This window comes from Phocoena sinus, chromosome 10 (genome assembly GCF_008692025.1).
Source record: "Phocoena sinus isolate mPhoSin1 chromosome 10, mPhoSin1.pri, whole genome shotgun sequence".
Lineage (NCBI taxonomy): Eukaryota > Metazoa > Chordata > Mammalia > Artiodactyla > Phocoenidae > Phocoena > Phocoena sinus.
This window is the reverse complement of record NC_045772.1, coordinates 47,042,706-47,057,323: the sequence shown is the minus strand read 5'-3', so window position 1 is coordinate 47,057,323 and position 14,618 is coordinate 47,042,706. Positions and strand designations below refer to the sequence as shown.

The window sequence follows — 14,618 nt, the reverse complement described above, 5'->3', positions numbered from 1 at the left end:
TGTGCTGAAAATAGTTTCTTTTTCATATTGAATCATGATAAAGTTAAAGCTTAGGAGTTATGTCATTATTTCATCAGAGGAAAATGATTACAAAGGAGAGACACTTTGGTGAATATATTTTCTACCTTTTGCTTATGCTATAATTTTGGGCCTCACTAATGGCATAATATAAATTCACAATGTTTCATCAAAATAATGGGCGTGGCACATTGCTTTTGCATATGCCAGTTAGAAGTGCAATTTGCTCTTGATATACATAAATAATTCTTAAAACATATGGTACATTTTTGTTGGGAATATATATATATATATATATATCTTTGAGGTGTGATATGAAAGGTATGTAAATATATAGGTGTCCCCAAATATCTTTCCCACCAACCTCCTATTATTTCAGGAACTCTCCTCCCTAGAGTAATGTCTAAGGCACTACATATTTTAGAGTTTCTCTTAAAATTACATAGCTTCCCAAAGGAGGGGATTTATTAACATATTAGACCCACCAGAAGCATTAGAATGCACTTGAATGTAAGCTCCATGAGGGGAAAGACTTTGTCTCTCTTGGACATTGTTATATCCACAATGTCTGGTATATAGTTTACACCTAATAAATATTGATTTAATGAACTAATGAATGAATAATATGTATATAAATGATTCATTAAAACTTAGCACAGATTAGTTTTCTGGCTATGTTAGGCTATGAGAATAGGTTCTATAGAATTGGGTCTCAGGAGATGTTTTGTTGGATAGAGGGTTTGGGCAATGGCTGTTTCTTTATACAAAGACCTAAGAGTAGGTCTTTGTATAGCACTGAGAAGAGTAATCCTGGTTCATTGTGAGTGATGTCACGAAGGCAGGGGATGATGCCTGTTTAAGCGAAGGAAGTAGGAATCCTTAACTAAAAAGAGAAGCTAAGATTATATCAGTGATTAACTCTGCTATTTCACAAGGTTGTCAAGGACGAGCCTAAACTTTAGAATGAAAGGGAATCCCTCTTTCTCTAAGTAGAAAAGTGGATACATATTAAGGTCTTCTACAACATATGCATTTCAATTTGTCCTATACTACCATTATCCAAATAATTTAATAAACCTTGTTTATTAAACATTTCCTTGATTTGAGTTTTATTCTTGTTCAGAATAGCTAGGGAAACTTACTTGTCCTGGCTGGTTTCCATCTGTAGTTTTGCAGCCCTGCAGCCTCGGTAACAATGGTGACATTATAGAGGTGACCAGGTATCAGTCCATGAAAAGCAGAGGAAGTAGTAGCTTTGTCCACGGCAAAGCTATGAACTAGAATTCCTTTATCCATTAGCATCAGCTGGTATCTTTCCACGTTCCCAGAGCCACGTGACCAGGAAATCAGGAGAGAATTCGTCTTCGCTGAAATACCAATATCTTCCACTGGCGATGGCACTAGTGGGATACAATGCATTTCCAAACTGTCGTTCATAATTTCCTTATAGAAGGTATAGACACGTTTCATTTGAAACCACACATCCATTTATGCTCCTCTGTACATCTAACTTGTGTAATAACTAATGAAAATAGCACTCTTGAAATTTTATTGGAACCTGGATTAATGCTCTTTTCAAAGTCCACAGCCTAAAGCTACATCATAGTTTATCTGTCTCCCCCACTTAACAGGTATCAAGGTAGATCTTGTCAATGATGTGGCATAGCAGTAAAGGGAAAAGAGAAAGGAAAGAACTGTAGACGTTGAAAAATGGAAAGAGAGCAACAGAGCAGGAGAGAAAATGAGGGCAGAGTGAATGATAAGAAAGTAAGTTAAGGAAGGAAATGGTAATGTGTCATTGATATCGGGATGCATGGGTGCAAGAAAAGACTGGTTCCAAACATAGGAATATTCAGGAAACACCATGACTTGATGTTAAGAGAAGAATATACAGGGGAGGGAAAACATTTAAAAAATAATTTTCATTTTGCACAAACTCAGAAAATGAGGCAGAAAATCCTGTTGCCTAACATTTGAGTTAGAAGGGCCATTAGGAAACATCTTCCTCATTTTGGAGAAAACTCCAGTCCCAGAGAAGTTCCATGACTTGTTCAAAATCACCCAGCAAGCTAGCAGCACAACCCCACCTCCTTGTTTCCAGTCCAGTCTTTCCTCTGTATCAAACAGTATTTATTTGTCTGTCTATCTATCTATCTACCTACCTACCTATCTATCCACCTATCTATTTATTGTTGATCTTGGGGCATTCTTACTCCCATTTCCTGAATGTAATATAATTTCAAAAGAATCATAGACTATTAAATATGCAACTATCCGTAAACAGGTCTTACCTGTTGATCCATTGGCATAAATTGTAGAGGAACGTTTATCCCCAGAAACAGCTGTGATGGCAATTTTGTATTTACTGCCAGCAGTGAGATTAAAAAATGTATATTCATTCTGTGAAGTTCTTTCTTGAATTTGGGCCCCCTGTGTCTTTTGGTTATCATCAAGTAACTGCACCTCATACCAGGTGACTTTCCCGGAAGAAGGAGTCCACCAGACATGCAAACTGGTGGAAGTACTTTTCTCTTTATTGACTTCAAACCTAGCAGGAGGTAAAGGATCTGCAGAGCAAAAAACAAAAAAGAGAAGGTGGCTTGAAGAATTTTGCAGATACACGCTTACCTTGCTGTAATCCAGATGCATTTTCCTTCAAACCTTTAAGAATCGGCAGCTCATGATACAAATGGGCATTTTATGCCACTCCTAAACTTACTATTTTACTTAAAAAAGAAATCCACCTTGGCTACTAGTCATAGAAGCTCCTTTTTTTTCTAATAAAACTTTTTTTTTGTTACGACAGCTCTGAGCTCAGAAATCCAAGCAAGGTTATATTTTCTTTGGCTTGCAAGTTTTGCACTTTTCAAACACAGACAAACATCCAGGCTCTGCCTGGATAAATACTGAAAATCTCAACAGAAAATACAGATATTAAGAAATAATTTAAAAATTTGTATTTGTACTAAACTTTCCCCTTTTTTAGGTTGTGGGGTTTGCAGGGGTTATGTATACAAAACTTTGGGCTGTTTTTAGATATCGGAAAACCACGAAAGATACAGACCTGATTATGAGCCTAGGCGAGGTGTGCTCACCAAAATGAATTCTCCCAACAACTGGGATTACCTATGTCCCTAGATTTTCTAAACTTGAGTTCTGGGACATTTTGGAGCTGCCAGAGCTCCCAGAGCAGGTGGGTTAGTCCTGTACCTGGCTGTTTACTTAGTTTCAATTCTCAAAGCCATGGGTCAGTTTGAGAAGTCCTGTTTCCCATGTATTGAATCTTCACTGTAGAGCTTGAAATAGGATGAATAGCACGTCTCTAGGTTAGGAGCTAAATCAATAACATTTGGTGAGCAGATGATGCAGTGGGACCATCCGAGAAATAAGGCTCTCCCTACCCTGAATGTTGGGAGTAGAAACGTTGACATTTACATATGAGTAATTTTCAGAAGTCCTATGTGGTTCTTGGTCTAGAAAGTGAGATCAAGATACTGGAGACTAAATTTCAGGAGTCAGGTTAGATGTTTTAGTGACATGGCTATAGAAATCTCAGTTCTTTACCTCCTGGTAAATTATATCTTACTCATGAAAGAAATTGAGGAACTCCAGCATCTACTTAGAACAGTATATGTTTTAAGAAAGTCTTCACTTGTGACTAACATTAGTACAAATAGGAACAAGGTAATCTTATTCTATATTCAGAAGGCATTTATAGCCAGACAGCTCAGTAGACTACAGGTCACCTATAGACTCCATACATAGGCTAAATAAGGCCAAGCCAAGACAGAAACTTTGAGAGCCCAAAGCACAGGTGAGCTTAGAGGATAAGGTTGTGTGGTTTATATCCTAGCAGCACAGGTTCACCTGAAGAGTGTAGGCTCTAGAGTCGGGTGGCCTGGGCTTGAATCCGGGTCTCCCACTTTGTAGCTGGGTAGCAATTCCTTAACCTCCTCATGCCTCAGCAGTCTCCTCTATGCAATGCTGCTAGCAACGCTATCTTTTCAGTAGAATTGTTATGAAGATTAAGTTGAGTATTTTATCTAGAGCACTCAGAACAGCATCTGGCCCATAGTGAGTGTTCAATGTTAGCTAGTATTAGTATTCCGCCTATAATTGGGATGATCTTGTCATAGAGGCAGGGAGGTGAAGTGGCAGAGAGGATGGGCTTTGGAGTCAGAACTCAATTCAAATTGCAGTTCCCTCATGTATCAGTAACTTGGGGAAGTTACTTAACCTTCTAAGCCTCCATTTCCCCCTCTGTCTGGGGAGTATAATAATAGTACTTATATTCTTGGATGTTTGGAGGAGTAACAAGATATAGAGGAGACTTTACATGGTACACAGTGGGCACTCCGTAATATAAACTTATTCTGTCTACATGATCATAAAAAGAAACTTCCTCTGAATCACTGACAAAATGGAGGCAAAAATGGAATACCATTTTTTTGGAAACTAAACTGATAATAGCTTTAATTGCCTTCTTCTTCTTCAAAAAAACACTTGGAAAAATCTTATCAGTTTATTCCCATGAACTAACATTCTAACCCTTAAGATAAAATAAAAAAAAATTCCCAAGATGATTTTCATTTATGGGTTCTTGAGGAAAAACAGTATGGGTATTTTTTTGTGTGTGTGTTTGTGTGTGTGTGTGTGTGTGTGTGTGTGTGTGTGTGTGTGTGCGGCAATATTATTTAAATTTTCTATCCTACATAACACTTTATAATTAAGGACGTCATCATAAAAGGAAAGGACATAATTTCCCCTCACAGAAAGTTTTCTTGTTACCATGCGATTCTAATAGCCAGAGAAACTCAAGAGCAACCTTGTCATAGCCAACTGAGGTGACAAATTTTTGCTGAAGAGGCATTTTAAGGACAAGGATGAGAGGGACAGCTGCTTTCCAGTGATTGTTCAAAAGGGATCAATACTATCACTTACATGCACAACCCAGCCAGATAAAGGTTAAAGAAAATGATCTCATGATTGGTATAATCTAAACATATATAATCTGCAAAATATGATCTATAGAAAATGAATTTTAAGGTTGCGTGCCTAGAGGGTGAAGTTCAGAAATGCAGACTTTATCTAATCTCTCTGAGCCAGAAAACAAAACAGTCAATCCTTTGTACATCCGCTAGAACAAAGGAACAATGAGATTGGGAAGTGCCTGGGCTGCAAGAACCTGCACTGGAAACAAACACTTAAAACCCCATTTATGCTGTGATAAAGCCCTTTGCTGGCAGTGGTCCACTATTGCTATGCATACGGCAGGAGTTCAGTCGTTTTCAGACTTTGTTTCAATCTAACTAAGCCCAAGGAAAACTCTGCTGTATTAAAAAAAAGTTTTCAATATTTTATTAGAAATAAATTAGATACTTCCATCAGGGTGCTATTTTCATCTTGCATCTATCTACCTATCTATCTATTTATCTATCTACCTACCTATCATCTACCTATCTAGATATCTAGACAGATATATGAAAGAGAGTTTTAATGCTATTTGAAAATTTAGTTATAGGTCTGTAATCTTCTGATCGTGTGACAGGTCATATGTAATTGGAAAACCCTACTTGACTTACATAATTTATGCTGATGGCTGGAGATATCAATGCACACGTGTGCATTTATAGCCTTTCTGGTTTTCCCACCCACTGCTCTCATACATACAGTAACCAGTGAAGTATTATAAGCTTTGAGAACTGTTGAAAACCATAAATCAATAATTTAATCTCAATCAATATATCAAAATTTATCATTAGCCATCAATTTAAGACATCTTTGTTTGTATTTATTTCCAGAAGGATCTGGAATATTGAATGCCAAATGCAAAATTCCATAGCATTCAGCTGCTGTATTTCAATGAATCTATCAGTATCAGGAAGCCCCAGAATTTCATAAGTAGGTTTGCTGTCAACCCACTTTTTCTGATAAAGTTTAGCTAAATTCCTGAACCAAAATGGATTCTTCCTTTCTTCCCTTTTAAAAAAATCTGACTTAAGAAGAGGGAGACACCCCTATGTATAAAATGGAAGTGATATTTGCTTTAAAATTTCTTTTGTATGGTCATCAAAACATTATTATCTACTGCTATAGGAATTTGCAGAGTGTTTAGAATTCAAAATGATAGTATTTATTTTGGAAATAAACTTAGCCTTACAACAAGAGAGCAGGGAATCCATAAGTTAGTGCCAAAAACTTTTTTTGAAGTCATAATAGCACACAACATATCTGTGTAGGATCTGATCGTTTACAATGTGTTTTCTTAGTTGTAATAAGGGTCAGAGGCATTAAGTGACTCATTTACATCACACAGGTAACAAGTAATTCAGCTGAGCTTCTAACACTTGACTCCAAGTCGTGAGATCTTTTCTATCACACCTTAGTTGTCCCAGGGTGGAAAATGATGTCATGAGTCACACAATCAGTATAACAACAAAAAAACCAAACCAGATCTCTATGAAAAATAACAGACAAATTTACAGGACTTTCATTTGACGGTTTGGAGAGTGTAGCATAGGTAAGTGAATAACAACACTAATAATAGCTAAATCTAATCCTGCCGCCAGGAAAGTTCCATTGATTTTTTAAAAATAATGGTTTTCTTCTCCGTTTCTTTTTTTCCCCTAATCTTACTGCCTTAACCTGGTGTTCCATCACCTTGTGTCTGGATTACTCTGAGTTTTCTGGGTGTCTGCCTTATTTTCTGTCTTTTTTCCACTATTGCCGAATAACTGCTTTGTATCTCTCCCATCTGCCATCCTCATCCCCTAGGGAGCACCAAGAACTTTTCATGAGATGAAGTCTGAGTTCCTCCATAGGAACTCAAGGTCTCCTCAAACAGGATATTATCCTCCACCCACCTCTCCAAAACACACCTTATCTTTCAGCACTAACTCCAGGACAAGAGATCAATTTTTTATGGATTACAGATTCAATTTCTGTACCTTTACAGGAATTAGGATACAATTCTAGTTAAAAACAGGGCGGCTAGGAGACTGGAAGCTGCATTTATGTAGCACTCTATATAAAATGGAGTGAACATCAACTATTCCTATAAACTAATTGCGAATTTTCTCATGGAAACCAGGGTAAGGGTGGGGGGGAAAAGCCACAAACCATTCCTTGGTGCAGGTTTTTTAAAATGGGCAGAAGGAGAAAACGAGAAAGCGATTGCTCACAATCTGTAGTTAATTAAATAGATTTATAGAGATGTAATTTTCTTTTACTTTTGTAATTGTTGCTGTTTGACTATAGTCAGCTTTCTGACTTATTATAAGATGATATACTATACTATGCTAATATATCAGATTAACATGCATTCCATTTATCAACTTTATACACTAAATATAAAGTTCAGGTAGCGAGGAACTTTCAAAGTTTTAACAGCATCGCAATTAAAGCAGCTTTTTTTTTTTAATTTTTTTTTTATGCGTTACGCGGGCCTCTCACTGTTGTGGCCTCTCCCGTTGCGGAGGACAGGCTCCGGACGCGCAGGCTCAGCGGCCATGGCTCACGGGCCCAGCCGCTCCGCGGCATGTGGGATCCTCCCAGACCGGGGCACGAACCCGTGTCCCCTGCATCGGCAGGCGGACTCTCAACCACTGCGCCACCAGGGAAGCCCCTAAAGCAGCTTTGACAATCGTTTGCATCATGATTAACACGAGTGAGGAATGCCATGTTATTTTATGGGTCATCATACTTGGCTTCTGAGAGTCTACAGTTTACTCGGGCATTTAAGACATATGTGAAAAAGGTAAACACAAAGGTAACTTATCAGAGAGGCTGACTTTGATGTCAGACTAAACCTGGTTCAAATCTCAACACTATCACTTCAAACAGTGACTTTAGGCAAATTGCTTAACCTCCCCGAGGCTAAGTTTCCTCATCTGTAAAATGGGACTAACAATACTTACTTTACAGAGTTGTAAGTGTTAAGAGGTACTGGAGCCAAAGTGTTAAGTGCAGCCCTGGCGCATGGTGGGGCCTCAGTAAATAGTTGGTGTGAGTATTGCAGCTGTTCTTGCTGTTAAGGGTAACACAGGTCAGCACCAATGCTGAATATGCAAAAGGAGAATGATATCCAAGGGGAAGGTCTCAGAGGTGGGCTTGAAATGAACTTGAGCAAGTTGGAAGGTCAAGTAGGACGCAGAAATCAGAGAGAAGAGAGGCCATTGCAGAATGAGAGAGCAGTTTAAGCAAAAGCACTGAAAAGCTCACTTCTGTCGAGTATTAGAGAACCACGTCAGCACGGAGGGGACGATGACAGCTGACAGAGACTTTAACACCCTCATGCCGACATCCTTCAGCAGCCCTACTCCTCCTCTCTTTGATATTAACAATAGAGGTTTTCTTGGGAATTCCCTGGTGGTCCAGTAGTTAGGACTTGGAGTTCTCACTTATGGGGCCCCGGGTTCGATCCCTGGTCCAGGAACTAAGATCCTGCAAGTCACGTAGCGCAGCCAAACAAACAAACAGGAACCAATTGAGGTTTTCTCAATATTATTTAAATGCTACACAAATGCAGTACAAAGGGAAATCCTTTGGCCTCCTCTTCCAGACTGTTGCCTAGAAGCCGCTCTCATGTAGAAATTCATGAGCTGTCGCTTGATGTGTGCTGCCGAACCTGGACATCTAGATACTAAGGAATTACTGTCAATGTTAGGTACGATACGGATATTGTCGTTATGTTAAAAATAATGCTTATCATTCAGAAATGCATACTGAAATATTTATAAATGAAATTAAATGATGACTTGGACTGTGTCAAAATGATACTGGGTGGGGGAGTGAGTGAGGATATAGATGAAGCATGACTGTCTGTCAGTTGGTAACTGTTGAAGGTAGGTGATGAGTACATGCTCGTTCCTTATACTATTCTGTTTACCTTTTATGTATTTGAACTTTTCCATCTAGAGGAAGAAAAACAAAATCAAAACCCCAAATCCCTGGAAATCTGTATGTATACCTACCATGTTAATTTTAGTTGCATAGATTCATCTTTGTTTATACACATTCATACATTTAGAATGGGTTTGACCTCTCCTACAAGGTCAGAAAGTCGTATTATCCTTTATCCCCCAGGGGGATTCCAGGGAATTGGTGTCCGGGAATGGAAGGTGAAACAAATTTTCTTCCATTCTGTCTGGACAAATTAGATTTTATTTCTTGCTAATCTGTAGAATGCCAGGCCCACCTACAGAAGTCAGACAAATGGAAGAAGCTTCCAAACACACAAAAAGTCAAGTGCAGAGAACTAGGTTGGTTGATTCCCTACACAGAGCTCAGCTTGATCTTAGAATTCCTGAAATAACTATACTGCAAATGGCTGATTCCTAAATACTGAAGTCCATCACCAGAAGTTCAACACAATCAAAATCAATATTATTTCACCACACTAACACACATTAATCATTATTCTACCCTTGTGTAGGCTAAGTAACTATAGATTTAAAGTATTTCATAATATATTATTTTCTCTTTAAAAGTTGAATTGAAAAGTAACAACAAACTATCATATGTAATCTGAAAGGACAAAAACCAACTTAAAAATTGTGTCCATTCTACAGAGTAGTGGAAAGAATTGGAGTTGGGGCCAGTAAATCTGGGTTCAAGGTCTAGGTCTACCATATATTAGCTCTATGGATTTGTGATTAGTTAATTCTTATGAATGTCAATCTCATCTCCAATCTGAAAGTAATAACAGGAAACTTACTACACACTTAGTATGTGACAAAAACTGTTCTAGAATTTATGTATGAATCAATTAAAACCTCAAAACGACCCTAGGAAGTGAGCATTCTCTTTATTATTGTCCCTATTTTATAGATTAAAAGAGGTGAGGAACTTGCTCAAGGCAACTTGGTTAGTAAGTGATGGAGGCAGCTGCTTTCAGAACTTAACACTTAACCACCTGTGCCTTCATGATACTCCCTCCACAGGATTGCCATGTGGCTATAATTAAACAATATATGGTCAGTATAATATATATTTTATACTCTTACCTACTAAACAAGGTAGGTGAAAGTATTTTACATACTATAAAAGCACAAGACAAATATCAGAAAATATTATTTTCTTCCTGGGAAAGACAACAAATATTCCTAGGCATTACAGATTTAACCAGGCATAAAAAGGAATGGTACCAAAATCTTAATGCCAATGAATAATAGAAAAACGATGTCAACAGCTCTTAAACTTCAGTGTGCATTGATTCACTTTGATATTTGTTTAAAATCAGATACCCTAGGCTCCACTCTTTCTAAATTCATTATATATGAGGTAGAAGCCAAGAACATGCTTTTATAACAAATTCTGCAAGAGAGTTTAATGCCAGTAGCTTACAGACATTATTGAGAAATAATGGCCTGTGTTTAAAGCCATGTAAGTGTTATGGACTGAATTGCATCCCTCTAAAATTCATACTTTGAAGCCTTAACCACCAATACTTCAAACTGTGACTGTATTTGGAGATAAGACCTCTAAAGAGGTAACTGAGTTAAAATGGGATCTTTAGGGTGGGCCCCAATCCAATATGACTGGTGTCCTAAGAAGATTAGACACAGACAACACAGATGGACGACCATTGAGGACATAGTGAGGTGGTCATCTGCAAGCCAGTCAGAGAAGCCTCAGAAGAAACCTGCTGACAACTTGATCTGGGACTTCTAGCCTCTAGAACTGTGAAAAAATAAATTTGCTGTTTAAGCCACCCTATCTGTGGTGTTCTGTTACAGAAGCCCTGGTAAACTAATACAAGAAGCAACATTTTGAGGTGGAAATAATAGCTGATATGGTGATTTGGTAATTAAAGCTCTTAAAATTTTTTTAAATTAAAGACAGAGGAAGGAGCCATGTATAAAGAGCTAAATTTTTTTTTTTTGCCTTTTGCTCTAGGCTGATTAATAAGTACCTGAAACTGACTAAGAAGTCATATGCCACTAAGGTATTCTTCCTGTAGGTAAAGTTCTCTATGACTAGACTTCTTCCCTGGGCTCCATAACTTACCCATAACCCAAGGTTAAAAGATAATTTTTTTTTTTTTTTTTTCTCTTTTTTTTTTTTTTTTTTTTTTTTGCGGTATGCGGGCCTCTCCCGTTGCGGAGGGCAGGCTCAGCGGCCGAGGCTCACGGGCCTAGCCACTCCGCGGCATGTGGGATCTTCCCGGGCCGGGGCACGAACCCGTGTCCCCTGCATTAGCAGGCCAACTCTCAACCACTGCGCCACCAGGGAAGCCCGAATAGATCATATTTTTAAGTACACTCTCCCAATAAAATATTCATTTTATTTATTAATATTTGTCTGTTATCATCTACCTATTCATCCATAGATCCACCCATTCATCTCCCCATTCATTCATCCATCTACCCATCCAGTTAATATTTATTGAACACCTACCATGGGTTAGATGCCATTTTAGGTACTGAAAAACTACTTCTTACTGGTGGGAAGATAAAAATCCCCCCAAATTTCTAAATGAGAACTCTACAGTTTCATTTAAACAAACTCAAATGTCCTTAGGATACATTCAGGTAAGGAAATAAATGAAGTGGTCCAGGGCGATTCCAGTGAATTGGTATCTGAAAAGAGAGAAACCACAACTCAGCTCTAGAGAGTTCTAGGCAGCCTGGCTGAGTTTTGCCAGATCTTCCAGTATTTTAAGAGAATCCATACATCTGGTATTTATGTGAATTTTCTGCTCAATGCTGGTGAAATAATCTGAATTTTTCACAAACATTATGTGAGCCAAACAAAGCACGTCTATTATTTAGACACCCAGACACCCCCAGGGGCCACTCTGCAGCCTCTGCTCTAGACTCTGAGGACACAGTGTTAACAAAAGTGTTGAGGTCTTCAATATCTGTTACCTTCATAATGTATTTCTGATGAATGCACAACTAAATAATTTGGCTTTCAATTTATTACAGTTGTTGCATTGACCATTTATGACCAAACACACCAAAGAGAGGCAGGCCAAGGTCTTCACCCAAGAAAGAAGTGGTAAAGCTCTGTCACCACTTTCATCCTGACCTTCTGTCACCTCCGTACAAGACTACAAGGGCAGAGACCATGCTTTGCTTGTCATCTTTATAAGCTCACCAATCACTGCCTGGTGTAACTCCCTACAGTACTCATGCCTGATAAATGTTTGCTGGACTGAACTTGAATCCACACAGGTTTTTCAATTCTGATTTTAAATCTGGAGTGAAAACTGATTGGTGCTGAAATAGTTCTGATTTAGTTGAAATTTTTGATCTTTAAGGTCATGTCTACATTATGTTATTTTAGATAATTTACCAGGGTAAACAACCAGACAAATCACACTTGGAACGATACAGAATGATTACAGAGATAATCTAAGCAACTGTGGTATCTCCAGCCAAATCATGCCTTGCTCTCACTCTATTTTACTCTATACTGATAAGATAGGCATAATGGAATAAGAAAAGCACAACGTATTTGAATGACTTTTTTTGTTTGAAGTTATATCTCAGACTTAATATTATGCTACTAGTTGATCCTGCTTTAATAACAGTAAAATATGATTTGTGACACTCATCTTTGTAGCTTAGCAGTTAATATAGAGGAATACTAGTACTTTCTCTTAACTTAAAAGAAAACTCACATATATCCTTAAAATATAGAAAGCAAAAGAAAAAAGAAGTACTGACAAAAAATAAATAACAACCAACCAAAAATATTCTCCCTGAAACATTAAAAAAAAAAACTTAACTTAAAGAAGTTTATTTAAATAAAATTATTTTAAAAATATAGAGAGGGCTTCCCTGGTGGCGCAGTGGTTGAGAGTCTGGCTGGCGATGCAGAGGACACGGGTTCGTGCCCCGGTCCGGGAAGATCCCACATGCCGCAGAGCAGCTGGGCCCGTGAGCCATGGCCGCTGAGCCTGCGCGTCCGGAGCCTGTGCTCCGCAACGGGAGAGGCTGCAACAGTGAAAGGCCCACGTACCGCCAAAAATAAATAAATAAATAAATAAATAAATAAAATATATATATATATATAGACAGAGAGAGAGAGAGAGAAACCCAAGTAGGGTTATACCATCACACAAATAAGTATGAAAAAATTATTATACAAACATCACTTTTGGTCAAATTTCATTCTTCACATTTGGCATGGAGCTCATAAAATTTGTGATGAAAAGTATATTTGTGGTACTGTAAAAAGTAACTCCTTAAGAAAAATGATAAGACACTGAACACTAACAATTGGGCATGCTGACTAAGTCTTTTTTAAATTAAACATAGTCAATAAAATGCAAACATTTCTTACATTTCACAAATGTCTCTGGACTTGAAACACCTACATGCATAATTAAACTCAAAACATATTCTAACTAGTAACACCCACAGTGAGTCCTTTTTCATCAATGTTTTTTCCAAAAAAGTAAAACCTCTGGGTTAAATCAGTATATTCTGGCTTAACGTCTTCATCTTTTCTCCCAGAAGCTTCTGATGGCTCACCTGTTTTTAAACATCATTCTGCCCCATTCAATACAGACACCTTATCAAATGTAAAGAACACATCTGAAAGTTCTATGTCATAAATTTCATATTATTAGCAATCTGAGTGTTCACATCTTCACATACCAAGAAACCAAGAACTTTATAACTAAAAACCCAGCCACTTAAACTCCTGAAAAATGTTCTAATTATGTGGTTGATTTCGGTCTCTTTGATTCCCTGTAAAACCACAACCACATTCTTAACAAGTGGTGTCTCTTTTCAATTCAAGTTCCTGCAAATCTCAGAAATTATCCAACATTCCTCTGAAGTAAGTCAAGTGATGTAATTGGGCATTCTTAATTAGTAAGAGAACAATTCATTGACTTATTACCAGGACCTAGTCACATTTCCTGACCTTACTGTAACTGCCCTGATAACGGACTGTTCTCTCACCTCTTCAAGGAACTATAGCTAAAGAAGTGATCTTTGTTCAGGTTGAATGTGAAAGAATAGCAAGGACGACACATATCTAAATTTAACTTCTGGAATTTTTCAGTTAAATTTGACTTTCTCCATGAAAGTAAGGCTTCTCTATTGCAACAAATACGTTAAAAGGAAGACTAATGAAGTCATAAAACATCGAAGTCATTAGAGAATTCCGAGCACATCTGAGGGTGGCTCTGGGGATTAATGAGGTAACAAGCATTGCAGCCCCTACCTAAGTAGGCACTTGGTTGGAACCTGGACCTGAATGACCAAGTCTAACACTCTCATTTTACAGATAAGAAAACTGAGGCAGGAAAGACAAACTCTTACCACATACGCATGGAAAGGTTTACCGAAAGTGAACAGAAAATGATTGACTTAAGGTGCAGAGTAACCAAAAGATGATCTGTGATATTGGTGTGGTTTTAGTTACACAAGTGATTAAAAAATAACTTTCATACCCTCATCTCAAGGGACTTTCTAATTTCCCCCTAAGAGTGACTCTATTCCTGATGATTTTATGTCCTGGTTCCAAAAATAAAACTAAGTTGAGGAAAGTCATATCCCTAATCATTGCACTTCCATTATTTATTCTAAAAACATTTACTTAAAGTTATTCCAAGGCTTGACAATTTAATGCGATGGAAGCTC

General features: G+C 37.8%; 1 protein-coding gene across 2 annotated transcripts in view; it reads right to left on the bottom strand.

Moving 5' to 3' along the window:
- PTPRB (protein tyrosine phosphatase receptor type B) overlaps positions 1-14,618 on the bottom strand; it is a 113,927-nt gene that overhangs the window by 71,143 nt on the left and 28,166 nt on the right. For both annotated transcript variants that reach the window (XM_032645138.1, XM_032645139.1), the window contains 2 exons: positions 2,310-2,585; positions 1,161-1,418 (listed from right to left, as the gene is read on the bottom strand). In XM_032645138.1, the coding sequence (XP_032501029.1) occupies positions 1,161-1,418; positions 2,310-2,585 (534 nt within the window). The remainder of the gene's footprint in view (positions 1-1,160; positions 1,419-2,309; positions 2,586-14,618) is intronic.